This window comes from Lepisosteus platostomus, chromosome 24 (genome assembly GCF_059453375.1).
Source record: "Lepisosteus platostomus isolate fLepPlt1 chromosome 24, fLepPlt1.hap1, whole genome shotgun sequence".
NCBI classification, from domain to species: domain Eukaryota; kingdom Metazoa; phylum Chordata; class Actinopteri; order Semionotiformes; family Lepisosteidae; genus Lepisosteus; species Lepisosteus platostomus.
The window spans coordinates 16,463,896-16,486,089 of NC_142634.1; the positions used below are offsets into that span (position 1 = coordinate 16,463,896).

A 22,194-nucleotide genomic window follows, 5' to 3' on the forward strand; every position below is an offset into this window, starting at 1 on the left:
CCTTGCAGTGGATAAAGCAGTGGGGAAACGGGTGGTCAGGACCTGAGCTAAATGTCTCGTTCGGAGGTCAGCATCTCCTCCGTCCCAGTGCTCCCTGAAGCCACACTGAAGGTTTGGTTTGGAAACAGTGGACCCGAGGGTAGGGCGCCCCCTAGAGGTTCTGGGTCATGCCGATACCCTAGCGTTCACCTCCAGGCGACTCGCAGGCACGCCGCAGGGGGAGGGGGGCCTGGGAGAGGGCAGGGCGGGAGCCTTCACAGGCCGCTGGGGCTGAGGAGGTCTCCCGCTGGAAGACGGGACCCTGGAGAGCGAGTCTGACTGAGGGTCACACGAGCGCGTTCGGCCCAGACCTCCAGGCGGGCTGGAGCCTCTATTCACATCAAGAGCTCAGTGAAGCCGCACGGGGCAGCTAGAGACACTCAAGGAGTGAGTCAAGACATCAGCATGGAGCATGTGGCTTATTGACGGTGCCGTTTTGACAAGAGTCAACTCGTACTTTCTAATACAGCAACGTGGGCAAAAACAGATGGGGCGTTAACAGTGGCCCGCCCCTTCTTGGCGAGTGTTGCCGGGATACAGAAGCTGTGAGAGCCAGAGGTGGGCTAGTGTTTGGTCCAGCTGGGTTAAGAGTTTAACCCTCATTTGAAGAAGCAGCAAATAAAATTTCAAAAAGCACTTAGGGACAGTTTGTATCTGGGCAGACACATTTAATGCAGATGGGGGCAGGGTCTCACAAGCAGGTGGTAGAAGAAATGAAAATACACCTAACGGGAAAGGCGAGGGTAGAAGAGGGTACTTATACAAAGGGCTTAAGGGCTGATTGGATGAATCAATCCAAGGATCTCATTCAGCCTTTTCTTGCAGATGAGATGCTTGTACTGAGGCCGGGGGGGGCAGCCTCCCCTCATTTCCATACCTTTCTTACTGGTGTAAAATCAGAGAGGGGGGTGTACTGTAGCCGTCTTCACATCACACAACCACACATTCCCTTGTCGACTTGTGCGGGGACTGTAATGTGCCATACTACACTGCATTTAAAATAAAAATAGCCAGACAGGTTAAAACGACATACCACATTCTTGAAAAGTTTATTTCCACACTTCCCCAAAAAAACCAGGGAACAGCTGTTCACAATGTGTGCTCTGTTACACCTGGTGTGAAGGCCACCAGGTTGATGCCTTAGTACAATCTGCACCATGTCAGTGTCCTCAGTAATTAGGAACGCTGTGCGCTGCGACACGTACAAACGGATTTTGCCCCCTTCCTCCCTGTATATATATACACACACACACACACACACATCGGTCATTTTTAAGTTTAAACACACACACTTTGGAGCTTCTTAACACCAGCGGTTCCCAGCCTCGGTCCTGGGGGTTGTTCTTTCATCCTCGTTGTCAGTTACATGATTGGATTTGTAATGGACTTCATCACACAGGATTAATCTGAACTGTGTGGCTGTTGTCAGATGTTACCCTGTGGGAGGTAGCCTTTTAACTACTGCATTTCCTAACTCAAATCAAATTCCAAACTCTTGAGTCTAGAGAGCACCGCAAACATTCCAATCAAGCACCTTATTTAATTCAATTAAGCCTTCAATTAAGTCATTAAACGCAGCTGGAATGAAAACCAGGTGTGTGGGCCTCCAGGACCAGGATTGGGAACCTTTGCTTTGTATCTTAAGGTTGCAGATTTCCAAGCATCTGGCTTGGGCCCACAGTACTCAGGCTAACTAACAGCTAAATGCAGACTGACTGCTATCAATTACCACCTACAGTAGAATGTTGTATTTTTTTACACTGCATACAAGACTGTAAATTGTATATTGTTTTCTATACTGTGTGTTGTATCTTACTGTATACTGGAAGATACTCTCTTTTGTAGTACTGGCTTAAATAGAAACAGTATTGTTCTCTTTACCCGTCTGTACGCTGAGAGTACAGGCGTGAATAAGAATTCAAATGTACTCGTTATAAAGGGCGAATTAGCTCTCCACTCGGACCCCACCTCCAGTCCAGCCCAGGGAGGACGAGGAGGGCCAGACGGGCTCCTCGCTCCTGCCTCCTCCCCAGCGCCCGGCCGGGGAGCTGGTGCTGCGCAGCGGCGCGGAGGTGCTCTGACCTGGCGGGGCGCTGGTAAGAAAGCTAGCCCCAACCCCAGCGATGGCGGAGGGGTGCTCTGCTGGCCCCTCTGCTCTGCTTTGAGCTGGGGCTCAGGTTTCCAGTGCCGGGGGTGTCCACGCTGCCTGGGAGCCCCCCGGCACACCCCTCATCCCCACCACCCGAACTCGAAAGCAAAACCCCATCTGAACTAAGAGAGCCTGTATAAACACCATGGCAGGGAACCTGAGAAACAAAACTGAGAAAATGTAAGGGAATATTAGAAAGAAAGAAAAAAAGGTCTTAATAACTTTGCCTTTTGATTTCTTTAGACCAGAAAGTGACTCGGATGACCCAGGGAAGGTGGCCATTGTAAGCAGGAGATGTAGGTAAACAGGATCTAGTCATATTTGGGAAATAAAGGTGGACTCCTGAAGAATATAGTATGTAAAACACAGCAATGCCCCAGAGAGGCCACCCCCACTGTCGAGAAAATCAAGACAAACGTGCTTTTCACAAGACAGCGCAGAGAGAGCAGTACTCTTTCAACAGGTTTGAACTACATAACTGAAATGAGTACGGCCCAAAAAATACCCGACGCTATACATTCCGTCATTTCGGAAATACATTTTCAAGAGGAAGCGTAACGCTGGGCGGGGAGTGGTTTTTTTTGCAGGTGTAGGCCATCATTCCTTGACCGGGGAGGAGGGAAAACTACGTCGCGCTCTGATGAAGACCTGTGGCGAACGTCCTCGCGCTGCCACGCATGACCCGGGTTCGGCCGGACAGCCGTACGGGTCGGGCACCAGATCCTACGCTCCACTTGAGAGCGGTTCTGAACAAACACGGGCCGCCCTAGTACCTAGACAAGGATGTCAAGTAAATACAATGCAGGAGCCTTCCGTTATTCATGCTTCTCTTTGTATGAGATGAAGAACCCAATCTGTGGCCAAAAGAGGAATATCCCGTCCTGCTAGCCCAAGGGTAAAAACCCTTTTGCAAAGTGCTCACTTCGGGATGGTAAAAAAAACAACACGCAACAAGCCTTTCCAAATTTCAATCTGCAGCCGTGACAAGTATAATACAACTGCAGCACAATGTTACAGTGGTGCCGAAACACACACATGGCACTGGAAAGGATGACAGAAACAACAGGAGGAGTGAGTCTATAATGCAAATTGCACATTCCAGATGAATAATTTTGGGGTAAAAATGAAACGTCACCTAATGTTACCAATAGCACCTGTACAACACTGAGGTGAGTATATTAAAGAGGTGCCACTGACAGCAGAAGAGCCAACAAAAAGTTCCAAACTAACTCCTAAGCATACATTTTCTACATAATCTGTGACAATTCATCAGAGATCTCGAAAATAATCTTGCGTGTGTAGTAAACGTAGCTGCCCAGAAACCTGCCCTTGGTGTGGTATGGCGCTTTCTGATGACTTGCCTGACGATCAATGACACTGAGGCATGTCCATATTATACTGTATCTGCTATCACTTTATATTACCAAAAAGATTATTAATCTATAATGCATAGCTTGCCTTCATTACCCTTGAACTGCAGTGCTGCAAGCACCAGCTAAACCAGGTTCTGTGCTTCATACAGAGTGGTCCTGACAGTCCTGCGAATATAGTGTGGGTGCTCTTTTTCATGTAAAGTAATACATTCTCCCCTCAGCCTGAGCCAGGTCTTTGTGTCAAAAAATTCAAAATTGTAACAGCACCATTCACCAGCAGTAGCCACAGAGCTATACAGCAGTTGACAATATTGAACAATGTGTCCACAGTTTCCTGCCTACACACCTGTGTTGCTAAGAGGGAGGGCAGTGTAGTTTAGAAACCCCTGAAGGTGATTTTGGGTGCCATTAGCAATAGTAATGCACTTAAATACCATCACTAAACATAGATATTCTACTTCATTCAAAACTGAAAGCAGCCTAGACTGAGATGTTTGCAAAAGGAAGAAAACTTTTCCAGTGCAGAAGCAGTGGAGTGTGCTTTAGTTTAGCACCCAGGAAGAATCAGTGTGTGTCCTGCATGTGCTGCTGAAAAAACATTTACACCTAAAAGAAAAAACCATCAAGTCGCCAGATCTGGGCCCCGATATCAGATGCTGAAAGAAAAAATGTTAAAAAAACACTGGATAACGTTGACAGTTATTTTAAAAACTACATTGATTTCATTATAATGGTATATGGGACAAAACGGCAATCCATGAAGAGTATCATGGCTTTTCCAGCAATTGTCAAGTCAATCAAATTGCATTTGGATCAAATAGGGGAAAGTATGATGGGTCAAATGGATTCCTTTGTTACGATTTTCTAATGTCCAAAGATCTAGAAATATGTTTTCTACACATTAATAGCAAATAAATATCAGTGTAAAGCTTGACTTGGCTTTGAATCAATCAAAAAGAAAACAGACATCAAAGTCATTATGTAAATGGGTACTAGGACATTGCTATAGTTTTGACGCAGACTTCGACAAGGACACGTTAAGGACGATGTGCCTGCTCCAGAAACATCTTTTGCAGGAAGAGCAAAAAAAAAGAGATAAAGCTACACCGAGATCACAGGGAAGGGAAAGAATAATGTGGAAAAAACAATCTGATCCGGCTTGTCAGCATCTCCTCGGAGAAAGGCTCTAGGAAAAAGCGGATTATCCACAGCTCTTCCTGGTCTTTCCAGCCACGGTCTGGCTGTGGCCCCTGCTTCACTCTGCCGCTGGCGTCCTGCCTCCAGTTCAACACGCTCGTACGAGACAACACGGCCCCGATTGCCCACGCCGATTCTGGTTCCGCAGTCTCTCGCGTTCGGTTCTTTTACTTGCCCCTCTTCCCCCGGCCTTTCCGGCCGGCCAGCCTGCCGGTGTTGCCCGGGCTGGGGGCGGGCGCGGACGCGATGTTGATCTGCCCCTCCTGAATCTCCTGCCGCGCGTCCGCCGGCATCTGGCTGATCTGCCGCTGGGTCTCCAGGTAGAACATGACGTCGCGCAGCTGCTCCTGCAGCTCGGCGATGCGGCCGTCCTTGTGCTCGGCCAGCTCGCGCACGCGCCGCTCCTCCTCTCGCAGCTGCGCCTGCAGCTGCACCTGGTTGGCCCGCAGGCACTTGTTCATCTCCGTCTCCTCCCGCAGCTCGCCCCCGAGCTTCGCCAGCCGGCCGTTGAGCTGCGCACACCTGCCAACACACAGCCGCGAGCGCGCGGTGAGGGAGAGGGCGCCAGGTCCGAGGCCGCCATCTTTAAAGCAGCCCCGCAAGGACACATGGAAAAAATGCACTGCATATTTCTAAACTCACAAGCTATATAATTTATATATAAATTCTTCACTCATGGCTTTACAGGGTGTCTCTGGGCTGACAGGTGAGGGCCTAGGAGGTGAGAAGCCAGCGGAAAAGATCCTGAGCACCTCACCCGTGTGGAGCTTGACATATCCCCCCCCCCCCCCAACTCACTGCAAAGGAGACGCCATTATGAAACCTCAGCAGGACTGGGATGTTGAAATGGTAACCTTAACACTGTAAAACGGAGACATAAGAGACGGCAGCAGTTCTACGCCAAAGCTGGAGAGCTCTCTGCCCATTCCTGATCGATCCAAACACGGCTTAGGAACACCCCCTTCCCAAGATTCATCCTTTCGCATCCCTCCCTCCTCACTGTCACTGTCAGATCTAGTGTGTGGGGGATGGGGGGGGGGGGGGCGTGCACGATAGTCTCATCAAGATGATCTTACCCTCAGATAAACGGGTTAAGAGATTTGCAATGAGACAGGTCCTCTACAGACATTCGCCAACCAGAAGCCCACACTGCCCCCGGGACTCGTGCTCAGCAGAGGAGATACAGGAGCACGTGTTCTGGGGACGAGCTTCCACCAAGGCAGTGTGGGGGAGACTGGACCCCATTGCCCCCCTTCTGGGAGTGAACACAGTGCTGACACCTATCAGAGAGCAGTGATGGGGTTGGCACCGCCTGGATTGGGCCAAAAGGACACAGTATCTGCTCTGGCTACTGGAGTCAGTGATGAAAAAGGGACTTTGCAACAGGTGGGGTTCCCTTACTTTACACAACACAGAGCAGGGAGTCAGGGAGCTGGGGGGGGAAGTCCTTGCAGACCTGGGGGGGACGAAGAGAGACGTCTGCAGGTGGAGGTGAGAAGGAGAGATGGAAAGGACGGTGGGCCTTCCACAAAGGCCAAGGACAAACAAACCATCCTGACTGAACCTGCTCCTGTGAACAACGGGGCTTTCAGTTCCAGGCCCAGGCAGGAGGCAAGGGGCAAGCAGGTCCCCCCAGTCGATGGGCTATCAAAAATAGTGAGTAGAAGGGGTCACTATAGTAAATAGTAAATAGGGCTTGGGAGGCCAGAGTAGAATGTTTTCACACCACTAATTAACAATTGAAACCATGGCTGGTAATCATATATACTTTAGAGTTGTAATAACATTTATTTTTGCAAAAAAAAAAATATACAGTCCTTTTTACCTACAATCTACCCCACAGCAGAACTTTCACATCGTATCCTTTTTTTTTTTACATAACAGGGAACGTGGAAAACCACAGGCCATGTGGTTCTCAACAGCTGCAGTATTGAATATTATAAATAAAATAACTCTTCTTGCTACTTGCTACAGGGAACACTCAAGATTCCAGACTTTCTAAGAGTTGATCACCATAAAAGGCTAATTAATGTAAGCTTTGTCAACTGTTCTGGATCACAAGAGGCGGAGATAACATGACTGCGAGGAAAAAAAATCTTTTAAAAAATGGGCGATTATCAAATGGATCTGAATATACTACTGATAGGGTTGGAAAATTCAGGCAGCACCAAGGCTTAATATTGAAATGGCTATACAATCGACATGGTCTCTGCACTGAAACCTCACAAATAGCCAAATTTGCATATAAACAAGTCCATCCCTATACTGTCGCATAATGTCCTACAATATATAGTATGTATGGTTCACAACGTATGTTAATCACAAAGAGGAGGTTTTGAAGCTTAACAGAATCTTACTTCTTCTCCAAAGACTGTTTTTCTTTTGTGAGCTCACTCAGCTTCTGTTCCAGACTGTCACACTTCTCAATAGTTTCCTTAAATTTAGCCTTCATGTTGTTGATCTGTAAATACAAACAGATTAAATTGCAACATCACTGCCCATCTCTTGCACAAACTAAACTGTGTAACAAAAACCAAGAATGTCAACCAGGAAATTCACAGTCATGAAAAAGCAGCATATGAAAAAAATCAGGCTCAGGAGGAAAACAACATTAATGGAAATGTGTTATTCATGAAACTCTGGTGTTGGATTCTTATTTCATCTGTATGAATAATTCTGAAAAGCATTAATTCAGGAAGAACTGGACATTGCTCTCAAGGGTTTCATAATCTTGAGGTGTTTTATACATCAATCTGACACATTTGCCAGCCAGCTTGTTTTACGGCTATATCAGCTAACCTGATTAACCCAGACTGTGGATGACACACATGGCTAAATACAAAATTTTCTCTTGCCTATGCTGTTACACTAAATCTCATATACACAGAGTTTTGATCACTGCATTTATTTGTGACGTATTATTCAGAAATCCTTGAGATTTACATTGGAGGAATTTCCTGAAATGTAACTGCACATGTATGCTTAGAAACAGAATCAGGCATGTGTTATCTTATATTCATTCCCTTATTACATCATGGAAACAATACTAAAATCTCTTTCATGTAGGTTCTTCATGGATAGTCAGAACACTGATTCTTTTTGATACAGACTCAAAGTATCCACAAACGTGTGCAGTCAGTCAGAAGTCATTAAGTATAAACCAGAGAACAGAGAACAGAGAAATTTCACCCTTATGGCCTGTTGGGACCTGAAAGGTCCACCAGTAGAAAACAAGTCTATGAACTCGGAATTAGGGTTTCGGAGAGGAGGAAGGGAAGAGTTTCAGTGACATTCGACTGCAGAATCAAGGTGGACGCTGACCAGAGTTAACCTTCCAAAGAGCCAGAACTGAATAGTGACCTACGATGTATGTGCACTTCTTTCTTTGTTTACACAAAAACAAAAATTCAGGCCAAAAAGGGTGAAAAGATAAGGGCTAGTAATAATTAACAACTTCCTCCAGGGATAAAAATGCCACCTGCTGGCCACATGCAGATTTCCAGGACTCTCAATATTCTACATTCACTGAAACACTTCCTGAAGCCTAGGAGTGTCGATAAAGGACAGTCCAGTATCAGGGCATCTCACGTTCAGCTGCTAAATGTAAACTAAATGTCAGACTGGCCTTTAACTGCAGAAACTTGAAGACTGACAGACAGAATACACAAGGGCACAAAAATGAGCAAGACCCTTGTCTGAAAAATAAATGTACTTAATTCATAAGAAACAAGAAGAAAGGGATGAAGTGAAGATGAGAGACTTACACACTAAGCAGCAACGTAACAAAACAGAAATTTAAAAAAATAAATGTCTGGGATTCTTACCTCCTCTGCAGTATCTTTCTCCAAGTGAACAATTTTATTTTCCCAATAAATTCTCTGAGAGTCCAGTTGACTTGTCAGCAAGTAGGAATACTAGAGAAAAAACAAAACCAGATGTGGTTGACTCATCAGATCCACCAATGCTCCCTCGTGGTACCTGAGAATTCCCTTATTTTCCTGGAAAAGTTATCTGAAATAACTGTTAACGTGTTTAAGCCCCAAGGCCACAGGTTTTGGGAATCTCTGCTGCAGTCGCAGGTGAGATGAGGCCAATCGAGACAGTCTGAGCACCCTTAATGGTCAACGGTACCAGCAGCATGGGCTCCCACGAGGCTCAGGCAGTTAAGGGGCAATTTTAACAGAAAAGGACCCTTCCTACAGCTCAGACAGACACAGCTGCCTGTGCCTGGGTTGTGTTACCAGTGGACTGACTGGGAGTCACCTGGCACCCAAGTCATCCCAGTCTGAGATGGTATGAAGTCCATCAAACCACTCTGCCCCCCCCAGGCATCGGTATCTTGGCATACCACACATGGCATAAAAAGGAAACAACTGCCAAGTCCAAATATTTGTTTTTAAAATTACCTCCAGCTGCAGAGCATCAATTTTTTCATCCTGGCAGATGTCTCCCTCACATTCATACTGGACAATCTTCCCATCTGTCTTACTGGCGACAAGGCGGTGAACATAGTTATCTAGAAAACATGATAATGGAAATAATGGGAAAAAATACTTTACTGATGGCCCTGTTGTTTTTTCCCCAATCAGGACATTACTGCACTGTAAAAAGATCAAAGAAAATGTCCAGAACAGTGCCTGAACTGTAAGGATTGTCAGAAACAAGTTAAAGGAACATTTTTGTTGGGTCTTGAAAAGAGAGGAAATGGATCATTTAATAAAACCCTGAGAGGTATGAAGTGCATCTCTAAAATGTGTCACAGGTAACAAAACACATTCAACAAAGAAAAAAACACGATTATAAACTGTAAATTAACTAGTTACCTGAATAAGCCATTTACCTTTATAAGCGCTCGGCATAATCTGCTAAGCTTCATAAAAGGATTAACAATACCTGGGCTACCTTTTAAATACGTCATAAGACTATTTTCATACAAAAAAATTGCCTTTGCTACAGTCATGTCAAACCTTGAATGTTTCTACTGTATGTCAAGGCGGTTGATTTCAATTTGATAGGTTTGAATATATAATGCTGCTCGCGAAGAGCCTCTTAGAGTGATTTTAATACGCAAGAGTTCTGCAGTAGAAAGCTGCTGGTCTTTTTACCTCCAGCATAGTCCCACACCCTGTGATTGGTCAGCTGCATGGCGTAGGTGTGCTGCGTCTCTTCGAAGTGCTTGTAGGCGTGTCTGCTGACGTAGCGCCCACAGCCGATGTGCCCGCAGATCAGACAGATCCACAGGTTCTGGAGGGAGACGCGACAAAGTCAAACACAACTAGCGTCCCCTCCAGATGACAGGGGGTGTATTGAGTCCATTCAGGTAAGTAACCCTCACACTTGGGAAGAGTGTGAATGTGCTTATATTAAACTTACTGTATCTTTATTTTGCAGTTAGTCTTTCACGGTTTATTCATGATATCAAACGAACAAAAAACTTAACTTTATGAAAATTCCCTCATTTGTTTTTCCATCACCTTTCAGCCTGAAACGGGTGGCTACTGTTGGACCCGGGACCAACAGGAGTTATTCCTGTCGGCCGTGTCCACAGGGTCAGCTGCTGTTCTACAGTGAACTGCTGCGGAGATCTGCAAAGCACTCTGTGGCAACGGGCTGTGGGAGGCGCCATGACAGATAAAAAGGACGGACCATCATGTTGGCGCAGCGCTAACAGCCCGTGCTCCGGAGCGGAGCAGAGATGAAGGAAACGTGCAGAAGCCCACAGCATGACGAGCGGGGCTTGGCATCAGCGCGAAGGACCGAAACAGTCAGTCAGCCGCTGCACAGAAAGCCAGACGGAGCCAGCTGACCTCAGCAGTGCTCAGTACAATTCCGCCTCACTGAACACCTGAGGATTCACGATCCATGAACAGCAGAGCCCAAATCCGAATCGGAGTTCCCTGGCCTTCAGTCCAAACTGAACTCATAATGGAGGCCTTGTTCACCAAGATTCACCAAGTGGAACTCTTATGCACATCAATAATACATGAGAATAGTCTATCATTCTTCAAAGAGTTGAAAATAGTTTTTTTTTCCCTTGGTAAAACAGGTATTCTGTTACTTTCCATACTTCAGACAGCTGCAGAACTACATTATGCATAGATGTCTGAAGACTGTGAACACCCTCCTGCTGTAGATCTTGTTGTAACACTCAACGCACAGACAGCTAATAGCTCGTGAACAAACGAAATATCCAGGGATTATAAGAAGGTCAAAAACAAACAGACTCAGACAAATCACTGCAATAATCTTTCTCAATAATCTGTGAGCTCTTTACTGCACTGGGTGTGATCTAAAGACTTAGGGGCCTTCCTGTAGGGAAACACATGTTTTAATCCCACATGGCAAGTGCAATTACCTAAAAACCTAAATGTGCATCTAGAAAAAAGCAACAATTGGTCAAATATTATTTTATTGATGCTTTTTATCTTGCAATTTCTGATTTGTATTTACCGTACCTCCTGAACGCCACACTCGAAACATTTGTTCTCTTCCACTGGCTCAGGAGTCTGGCAGTACCTACACACAGGGCACCTGGGAAAACAACAGTGATGTTAATTACACAGATTCCACTCCAACCCTTGCAGATTCCTCTCAACAGGCTGCACCATCCGTGCTGACAGGATATCCCAGCTTCTGCAGATCGTTTATCTCTGGGCGGCACAATGGTACAGTGGTAAGCACTGGCGCACTGGGGCCCTGGGTTCATTCAGGACCCGGGATGCTGTAAATCCTCTCCATGTTCTCAAGGGTTTTTAGCAGGTGCTCTGGTTTCCACCCACAGTCCGAAGACATAGTGGTAGGTTATCTGGTTCCTGGGAAAAGCGATCCTGGTATTAGCCTGTGTGTGTCTGTGTGTGGCCTGCAGTGGACTGGCACCCTGCCTTGCGCCCGCTGCTTGTCGGGATAGGCTCTGGTTCTCCCACCACCTTAAAAGGGTTTGTAGTCAGGGTAATACATTTTTCTTCTTGCTAGAACCGAAGAGCACTACTTTACACACAGTACAATGCAAAATCATTTGAAAACTCCACAAACTGGGCATTACACTGCACAAAATACTGCAGACTGCTTGGTATCTGCTTACAGCTAAGGAAACAAATACAGCGCCTATAGAAAGTCCACACCCCCTTGAACTTTCTTCCACAATTTAATGTATTTAAATGAGGAAGTTTCCTCTTATCTACACACCATACGTCTTACTTTTAAAGGGAAAAATGTTTCTAATGTGAAAATATTCTATATTAAAAACACAAAACTGAAATATCATAACTGGATGAGTCTCCACTCCTGTGAGTTAATACTTGGTGGAAGCACCTTTGGCAGTGATTACAGCTACGAGTCTGTTGGGACAGGTCTCTACCAGCTTTACAAACCTAGACTTGTCATTATTAGATCATTTGTCTTGTCAAAACTGTTTAAAGTTCTGTCAAGGTCCTTGTGGAGCCCTGATGGTCAGCAATCTTCAAGTCATGCCATATATTTTTGACTGGATTTAGATTGGGCCACTGCACTGCACTGTAGCTTTGGCCATGTGCTTTGGGTCGTTATCATGTTGAACGGTGAACTTGCGTTTCAAGGAAGGTACTAATCTAGTCAATGTCTAGCCATGATCTGATGATAGATGGACTGAACAGATGAGAAATATTCAAAGTCAGCAAACCCGGATGAAAACAAGATGCATAACTGAGAACCCTAATATATTTTTTCAGTATTTAGTATTGATCCCAAAGAAACCACTAACAATATTTTAGATAAAGGTCCAGCAAAACCTACAGCTCACTCAGATGATCAAGGTATTTAACAGACTAGGCAGTGTGGGCAAGGAGATCAGCTCTGGGCAGAAGTGTAGTTGGCGGGAGGGGCCGGGCGGGGCAGGGCGGGACAGGGCGGGGCAGGGCGGGGCACACTCACGTAGTGTCCTCCCAGAGCTGCAGGCACTGGCTGTGGAAGCTGTGGTTGCAGAGTGTGGTCAGCACACCGTTCACGGACTCGTCCATGCGCTCCAGGCACACCGTGCACTTGGGGAGCTCCGTCAGGTCCATAACAGGCAGGCTGGCTCCCTGGAGGAAGAGAACAAAGGCTCTGCTGGAGTCCTGCGTTAAGTCACCATATTTTGAGGGGCCTTGGACACTGGTGATGGAGGTGAAACCTATGTCCTCCTTTCACTGGGTTGTATTCAAACATGCAGGAGGGACTAATTCATATGAATTCATATTTACTTTTACAGGGTTAGCAGTATATCGCATTTTTGAATTGTATTATTACTATATTCTGGACATTTTTAATTTGTACAAATGTAAAACTACTGCGCTGATCTATATCATGAATACATATTTTACCTCTGTTTCCTTATTGTAATTCTATCCACGAATAATTATTTGTGGTCAATAATACAATTTTCAAAGACATTATCATTTGGAGTCATTTCAATAGAACTCTCCATTCCTCTTTCAAAACGTGCTGCATATCGATTCCAAAAACAAGAGATCATATTAGGGCCATATAAAAATTTAACGCCCAGGGCTGTGACGTGGCTCAGCCACTGCATCTGGGAGGAGCTCTTTGTCCCAGACACTGCGAGTTCAAACCTGGGTCATGTCACTCGCCAGCCCCAGCCAGGGTTAAGCCAGCTGCTGTGCTGCCAAGGTAGGTACCTCTTCAGATTTAATGACTTCTGCCCTCTCCACATAGACCAGCTGGCAGACCGCATCCTCAATGGAGTTGAACTGGCGCCCGTTACAGTTCGTGTAAAAGCTGTCTGCATCCGCCTGTAAAAGGAAAAGCATAATTAAAAATTGACTAGTGCTGCAGTGGAAATAGCCACACTGGCAAAGAACAGAGAGACTATTAGGAAGCACTGCAGAGATCATTTATGACAGCGTATCGGACTGCTCACTTACAGGCTGGGAAATGTCTCAGCTGTCTGCATGAAACTCGTGCTGCATAATGTTCATGGCTTAAACGTCAAATTAATTTTAAAAATACAAATCCATGTGAAACAATCCTCTATAGTTTTTGTTTCGTTTCTTCAATCCATCCATTTTCTAACAGCTTTAATCAATTCAGGGTCACATAGGAGCCAGACCCTATTCAGTAATGGGCACAAGGGAAGATCCACCCTGGACGGGACGCCAGTTCATCGCCGGGCACACAGACACAGACACACGCACCAGGGCCAATTATCCCAGAAGCCTATTAACCTGCCAGCATGTCTCTGGACTGTGGAAGATAACTGGACCACCCAGAGGAAAGCCACGAGAACACAGAGAGAACATGCAAACTCCACACAGATCGCACCCCAGGTTCAGAAGCAGGGATAAGAAGCAGCAATGCTAACTACTGTGCCATCTCGTCGTCCATTATTTTTCTACATTAAAAATTTAAATTGTTGGTAAAGACTAAGAGACAGTAATGGCTTTAAAACAAGGATATTCTCTTATACAGCACAAAGAATTTCATGCAACACAGCGACGTGACACAGAAAAGGGGGGTTTTAATCAAACTGATGTTTGATTTCCAAGCCCTTGTGCCCCAGTACTGATACAACACGCAATCAGCAATAATTTTGTCTTCACTAGACCCTAATTTGGCACATTCATTCATTGTTCTCTGGGTACAGGATGATTTTATCTTTATAAGCCATAATTCTGAATATGTTAGCCTGTAATACTCTAATACTATATTCAGACTATATATTATATTTAATACTCCGTCAAATTTCATTCTGCTGAAAAGAATATTAAACAGATATCTGGTGCTGCAAAAGATGAAAATAAACGCCTAATGATAATGTGTATCAACTGGAAAATTGCAGGATTCAAATGTGAAACAAATGGATTGATTAGTGATCCACATCTTGTAGTGCCCTTGAAGGACTGATGAGGCAGAACACTCAGCAGCTGAGCATTTCTGTGAAAAATCACACATTTCTCATCAGTTAGCACACACTGACTGCTCTTAACTGGGAGACAATTGTCCAAAGGTATGTTTAAAGGCACGTCATGTGACAGAAAACCCTATAGAAACACTATGTAACTGCCACAAAGGGAGCAACACTGTGTGAGGCTTTCAAAGTCATACAGGCACAACACACCCACAACCTGTGTTTGTACAATATATACACCATCTGTGGCCAAGACTGAGCAAGGAGAGGGATTCTGGAAAATACTGCACATTTCCCCACGCCCGTTTAGTTTTTTTTACTTAGAAAGGCTTTTCTTATGTTCTCTATGTTTAACACAGGAAGCACATGTGACTGCTGGGGCTTGAGGTGGGATTAGTCATCTAGTGCTCTCTTGTCTCCCAGTGAAACAGCCCCCCTGTGTCACCTCGGGAGACCTGCGGCCTTTCAGCGACTCCAGCGACGGACATGCCCCTCTCCTACTGGGCACAGACCCACCTGTATGTGCTCAGCTCAGCTCAGAGGAGCCTGTCTGCACTGTTTCCATCACATCTATACATCTCGGCACAAGTAATCCAAATTGGGTGGGTATCATATAAAATAACTGTCTATTCCAAATTTTTTAAAAATGGTCAAGATGTAAATAATCAAAACTGTTTGATCAGCGGGCAAAAAAAATACAATTCCACCCTTTTCAGAACAGATTTTCCTATTTTTTAGCAGGATAGCAGGAGATGTCAGTGCTCCACCATCTACCTGGGAACTGAACTTGAGCAGGACCATGTACTGGTTGGGCGTGGAGTCTCGGATTATCTTCATGTGCTCCATGACTTCGTTGAAGGGAGCTACAAACTTCATGAGGTCGTGGCTTGTCATGGCGGCAGGGACAGCAAGAATACAGAGCATGGCACTGCGGCGGACGTGTTCTGTCAGGGACGTCATCTTACTACGAGCCAGAGAGCACATGATTAACCCGAGGGATGCAGAGAAATTGAATTAGTGAGCTGACACTTTTACCCAAAGTGATTTAGTCTATACCCTTTGATAAAGCTGGACATTATACTGAAGCATCTTCTTCAGGGGAAAAACAGCACAGCTCCACCCAGGACCTGAAACTACACTCTTCCAGTTAGGGGTCCCAATTCCCACATGCTTCTCCACCCTGGTCTCCGCTGCTAATAAACTCCAATAAATGTCAGGAGATCACAAAACAAAAGGTTTTTCCAACCTGCCTGTTAACCTGATATCAATGATATTTAATCTTGCAATACACACTTGCTGACCAAAATAATAAGAAAAGTCTATTCAAAGTCAAAATAATAGGAAGTTCTTACTGTTTGCATCGGCCATAACCGTTATTTGGTTACTAACACACCAGCCAGCGACTGAAGATGATCATAGACCTGTCTATAAATGTGACTGATAAAAAGACTGCTCATCCAAACTTCAGCCTTGTTCTTGTATGTTTATAAAATTTATAATCCTGGTGCAGGCTGTGGTTCCTGGTTGACAGTCATAGAAGACTTGAGATTTTACTTACTGACAGTCAAGAGGATTTGTGGGTTAGTGTACGAAATCATATTTAAAGAGTTAATCTTGAAGGAAGGTACTTTAGTACTTAATGGTACATGTCTTTTGTGTTAACTAGAACGCATGAAAGATAACTATAATTTGGCATAAAATGATAATGAATAAACTCAAGAGTGTGCAGCTTGAATGTTCTATTTTTAGCAGACGAGTGCATACCAGTAAGGCTTTCACTGACTATACTGGCCGGGAAGTTTGGAGATTAGGTTTCTGTACACTAGATGGCACAGCTGAATATCAAAATCTCTTCCAGAAGTTGTAATGAATATAGACAAATCTGCCAAAATTCCTGCCCAAACTCTTGCTCAGTGAGGTTTTCTAGATATAAGTGACAAAGGGCTCTTTCAACTCCTCCATATCAACTACGCCTGCTTCTCCATGAAACAAACAAAATAGGTTACTTAGATATAAAAAGCAAATTCTAAAATTACACTGACAGTATTTTATTCATTATAATTTGATTCTGAGGACATCTGAGGTCAGCACCACAGTGGTTAATGTGGTAAAGAGAACTACTGAATGGGACTCTTTAAATATCTCTTAAACCAAGGCTCTTTCTGAAATCACTCTTATTTGCTTGTGCATTGGATATGTTCTTTGATGGTTCTACACTGAAGCAGATGATTCACAGAAACTTATCAAGCAAAAAAATCAAGAGTTGTGCAAAGACAAAAGGCTTAGGGTCCCCTGAAAACGACTTTAATCAGTTCTATATCCTAGAGCACAAAGTTCTCCTTGATTGTTATATAATTCACATGCCAGCTCCTTTCTCTTCAAAACTGACTTTAAAACATTCATCTTCTAATGCTGCTTATCACCTCCAGATCACGACTCTGCTAAAACTGCTGACAGAACTAGTGATGTTTGCACATGCGACTCGTATAGGACAACGCTGGTCAAAGGGGATTTTGCAAAAGCAGAACTGAAAGCCCACCACTTACTTGGTTTTGTAAAGATGCATGATACCATGGACAATCTCGACAGAAGGATTCCCGCTGAAGAAGGAAATCTGATCGGGCAGCTGTTTGGAAGGAGAGTCTGGGACCTGTCCCGCAGCCTCCTTCCCGGTCTTGCTTTTTTCGGAAGTGCCGGGACTTTCCTGCGAGTTGCCCTCCGCGTCCCTGGAGTTTGGCGCACTCCCAGGATCACTCTGATCTGAAAGGTTAAAAAACAAACAAACATGGGCATCACAAAAGTCCCTGCCCGGAGAGAGGAAAAAGGTGCTCCTTCCAGACATTCACCCGATATTCAGAGATCCCGAAATCCCTACCTTGGCCGGGGCTGATGGTTTCAATGACCATGTCCGACATGACCCTGCTCCCAAGATGCTGGTGTATAATTGCTGTTTTCTCCAGGGTGCTTTTCCCACTCAGACAGGCCTTGGCCGATCCCAGCGCCTCCTCTTTGATTTCATCATCCGACATGTCGCCAGCTGCGTGCAGAGAGGGGGAATATGAATTAAATATGATGATCCTGCAGCTACGGCATGACAAACAAGCAGGTGGAGCTTTCCTTTCAGCAGGGCACCACACAATAACGCTCATTTGCAGCAGTGCTTTGTGAGGGATGAACACTGCTGTGTCATAGGTACAATTCACAGAAGCGTGCACACGTTCTGGAAATGATGAGGTTCCGCTACATGGAGACTTAAAAAAAGGTCCAGATACAAAAAGAGAGATTGAGACATTTCACACGATTCCAGACCACATTCAACCAAAAAATTACTTCCATTTGAGATGCCAGAATTGCTTTTTCAATAACAAATAAAGTAAAAGAGAAGTCTTATCAAACTGAACTGGCTGCCGCGTGAGGAAAGCATTGTGAACTAACACGATCAAGTAGCTCTTTGTGGTGCAGGGAATTATCTGAACCCTCACAGCCAACTTGGATTAGATTTAGGTGTTCTTGTGCCAGAGGTGATTCATTCTCACATCACTACAATTCTTCCAGATGCTCTCTGGTGCAGAGATGATGGTTATTTTCTCTCTCAGCTGTCGATATTAACCCTGGGACTGAAAAGACTCCAAGCATGCTGATCTTTGTGCTCTACAGTCAGACAGTTACTTGGTTATCCGAAAGAGCACTGTCTCACCGCCGCCAATCAAAAAACGTCTTTGCTCCCTATTAAACATAACATTATGTGCACAACGAGTAACTGATGTACAACGTTGTACACATTTCCACTGGACATCAGTCCTTCTGAGAAAAAAAGCAAGAAAATGTCAAGAAAGCGCGACCAAGGTTCCACCAGAAAGCATGACCACAGGGACAAGTAGACTTTTTAAAGCACGTCAGATGTATAAAATAGTAGCTTGATAATAACTCTCCGTGAGTCCTGGAAGAGTACTGCGGAACATACTGGACCAGAACCTCCCTATTCCAATCCTAAGACTAAAACCTCCAGGGCTTCCATACAGCTCTGCTCTCAGTTTCTTAATTGGAACCTTAACCCGACAAGCAATTAGCTTAATTTTGTGTTGGTCACTACACTACAAAAGACAGAGGTCAGAAAGACGAGAACAGGGACCAGGACAGGGGTCACAGACAGGAGCCAAGCAGCCACGGGGTTGTGGCCCAAAGCAGAAAGTGGGAATTGCAGAAGTCATGTGCTCATAGACAGCTAGACTGCACAGCTGTATGATCCTTTAACTAACAGGGAGCCTTTTAAATTCCATTTATTTTAAAGTCTCGTAAATTACATTCCAATATTTAACTTGTTAAGGGCTGACTACTGATTTGTTTAGCTGACTATTGATTTGACAATTATATGTTGACTACGTAATTTAATCATTTTATTTACTGACTTTTAGGCATAGTAAGGCAGAAATCACTTCTCTGCCCACCTCACTCCATAACACAAACACTAAAGTATTTCTTTTTACAAATGAAGACTTCTGTAGGTCAGGAACCCCAGAGCTGATCAGCGACCCCAGCTCCAGCTCCAGAGCTGCTCTGACTCCTGGTTGAGCCCCATTACAAATGCTTTTAAAAAATGATTAACTATTTGGCTACTATAAACTTAAACTGTCAGTTAAAAGATTCTGTATTTTTAAGTACACAATTTACATTTAGAATTCTCACTGTGAAAACCTGTGTACTATCCTTTCAAGTCTCAGATAAGAAAAGATTTAAATGTCAAGATACATATAATATAGCTAGAAGCTCACAGAGACAAAGATCACCCAGCTGCATGTATAGCGACACTATTCTGCAGTTTTCTGTGGAATCCTTTAAGCAGTAGTTTAATGGCATTCTTGGATCATTAAGCTACTGACACCCAAAAGAACGAGATGCACCAGTTGGCCTCCTTTTCTTCCTTATGTTCTTGCTGAGAAGTGCAACTTCACCACGAAATCCCCCATGACTTAAAAGCTGGAAGCAAGAAAACGTCTAGACTCGAAACAGGTTTTTCAATGAAGAACGAGAAAGCTCAGACGGAAAGAAAATCAGAAGATAATACAACCCCGAGACACAGCACTGGGAAAAATCATTCAGACAAGGTGGCAAGGTGATGCAGTGGCTAGCACTGCTGCCTCTCAGCGCTGGCGAGATGGGTTCACTTCTGGACCTGGAGCGTTATTTGCGTGGAGTTTGTATGTTCTTTCCGTGTTTGTGCGGGTCTCCACCCACAGTCCCAAGACATACTGGTACGTTATTTGGCTTCTGGGAAAATTGGCCCTGGTGTGAGTGTAGCTGTCTGCCCTGGCGTCCCACCCAGGCTGTACCTGCGTTCTGCCAGTTGCTTGCTGGGACAGACTCCGGCTCCCCTCCGCACCGAATTAGATGGTGTGGTGAGAAAATGGATGGATGGAAATTCAGACAACGCTGGTCTGAGCACTTTCGGAGTGCATCGTTATTCACAGGTGGAGCAAAAATGGCAATACAACACCAAGCATGCCAATCACTCAATCACACGCTGCCACGTGCGTTAACTGTATGGGGGTATGCAACAGCAGAACCAATCTTTTAAGACGCGCAGTGGTATGTGGTTTTAGCATGATCATTCAGCCAACAAGTTCTACACGCAGCAGTCTGTTACAGCTCATAAATGTCTCTATACACTTAATACTGTGCAGTTTAAAAAAAACTTTAATTATGTCACCCCAAACCATCCACTTGGTCATAGAACTGGACTGCATCCATCATTTCAGTCATATAAAAGGTCCTGAAATATTTTACTTTTGAAGAATATGTGTAATACACTGATGAATAATGTGTTTAAAGGAACTTCATTTAAACAAATTAGTTTAACTTAACTCAAACAAAAACTTAATGTCCTCTAAATTACTTAATTTAACAAGCCACCTTCTTAATGGATCATGACTACATTGTTCCAGGTCTTCAAGAAGTGATGATTTTCTGACCTCCTGTTAGAAACCCAGCTAAGAAAAGCTAATTCAATTTTTAATGTCTGCGCTACAGACATACACGAATATCCCGATGACAGCTGCTCAATACCTGCACAGTGGCAACATAAATTACCGCTCGCCATGTAAAACGTATTATCTGTGTTCCAGAATCAGTGGGATCTGTCGACAGCCAAACCACCGCTTGAAATTCCAGATTCAGGAACCTGGAACCAAATCATTAACTCTCTCGTTCTCAGATCCGGAAGGACAGATGAACAAGCAACTCAGGGAAACTTAAAAGCCACGTATATTGTCACTCATGAGCACACCGCTCATGAACGAGAACCAGAAAAATAGACACCAAACCCGCGAAGCTTCCCTAGAGAGGCTCTAAAAAAAACCATAACAGCACTTTCAAGATGACTAAAAAGCCCTAGACGACCTTAAACCTGCCGTGCGAGCAGCTACAGCTCGCTGGTGCGGGATCCATCATCAAGCCAAAGCTCATTCGTCACTGCAAACTGCAGTTTTCATATGCAGTATTCCAGGGTCCGAAGGACTCCGTGCATGGTCTAGAAAACACCAGCCTGCAGTAAAATTACGTGATCTGGTCCCGGCGATTTGTAATTGAAGTCCTGAGCCGTCTGTTGCTTAGGAACAGTGCACGGCACGGTGACTTGCACTGCCCTGAGTTTCACGAAGACGTGCCAGTGGCTGGCAGCGACTTGCCCGGCGTGTCGCTCCCCCGTCTCCCCGCCACGCACGACGTGTCGGTGGGAGCGCAGGCTTCGCGGACGAGAATGCGGGAGAGACGCTCACCAGCGCAGTACTGGAAACCTTCTGGCAGCCGTGAGTCGTCCGCAAGCTCCAGACGGATCACCACCAACGACACACTCATATGTTAAAGGTGAATACCTCCCAAACCCAGACGGGAAAAAAAAAACAAAACGGGAAATAAAAAAAATAAATAACCGACACAAAACAGGACTGAAAAGCCCTTCCCCAGACGAAGTACAGCGACACAAGACTCTTCCAACACTCGTCAAAACAACACTGACGTAACCCACACGACCGCCCACCTCGTCCCAACTCTTTCCGGGTCAACGCGGCTGCTGTACGTCACGCCCTTAAAGGCGCAGCGCTCAAAATCCGAGAGGTACATGCCCAGGGCCGCTTGAAGCGTTTCACTGATGGCACATATCCCCGATAAAGAACAGTCTCAATCCAGTTGCAGGTCAATCGGCCTAAGTGCAGCATTTCAGGCTTCTGTATTAAATTAATTACAAAATCCACAAAGGCACCGACGACAGTCAGCCCAGTGGGTTTTCTTTAGAGTAAACAGTGAGAGCAACTATTGCTAAACCCTCTGAAGAGATTGTGCAGTTTTTTTTTTAAATCAGATGCTTCTCCACCACTGAATTCACTTTTATCTACCATGTGAGTTATACTTTGAACCAAAGCAAATTCTAGTCTCAGAAGATGCAGATTCAATACTAGCCAACCATATATAAAATGTAAAAATAAAATCTATTCAAAGTGCAGCCATCAGAAAGTTTTTTTTAACAGCACCTTTCCAGGAAAGCATCTTCTTCTCAAGTTGCA

The 22,194-nt window shown here is 44.8% G+C and overlaps 1 protein-coding gene across 3 annotated transcripts; it reads right to left on the bottom strand.

Annotated features, from left to right (window-relative positions):
* Positions 1-1,058: 1,058 nt before the first annotated feature.
* On the bottom strand, positions 1,059-21,676 carry brap (BRCA1 associated protein). 3 transcript variants are annotated; one of them, XM_088617669.1, is made up of 12 exons: positions 21,412-21,673; positions 17,514-17,675; positions 17,185-17,398; positions 15,413-15,602; positions 13,410-13,523; positions 12,667-12,815; positions 11,214-11,289; positions 9,864-10,002; positions 9,165-9,274; positions 8,583-8,672; positions 7,116-7,219; positions 1,059-5,280 (listed from the first exon to the last, which is right to left on the bottom strand). In XM_088617669.1, exons 1-12 carry the CDS (start codon positions 21,488-21,490, stop codon positions 4,926-4,928), a joined length of 1,782 nt encoding a protein of 593 aa, XP_088473795.1. In that variant the 5' UTR covers positions 21,491-21,673; the 3' UTR covers positions 1,059-4,925. The 3 variants fall into 3 exon arrangements, with proteins under 3 accessions (XP_088473795.1, XP_088473796.1, XP_088473797.1); XM_088617670.1 differs by lacking the exon at positions 21,412-21,673 and adding an exon at positions 19,969-20,159; XM_088617671.1 differs by lacking the exon at positions 1,059-5,280 and adding an exon at positions 6,104-6,402 and having other exon boundaries at positions 21,412-21,676.
* Between the last annotated feature and the right edge of the window lie 518 nt (positions 21,677-22,194).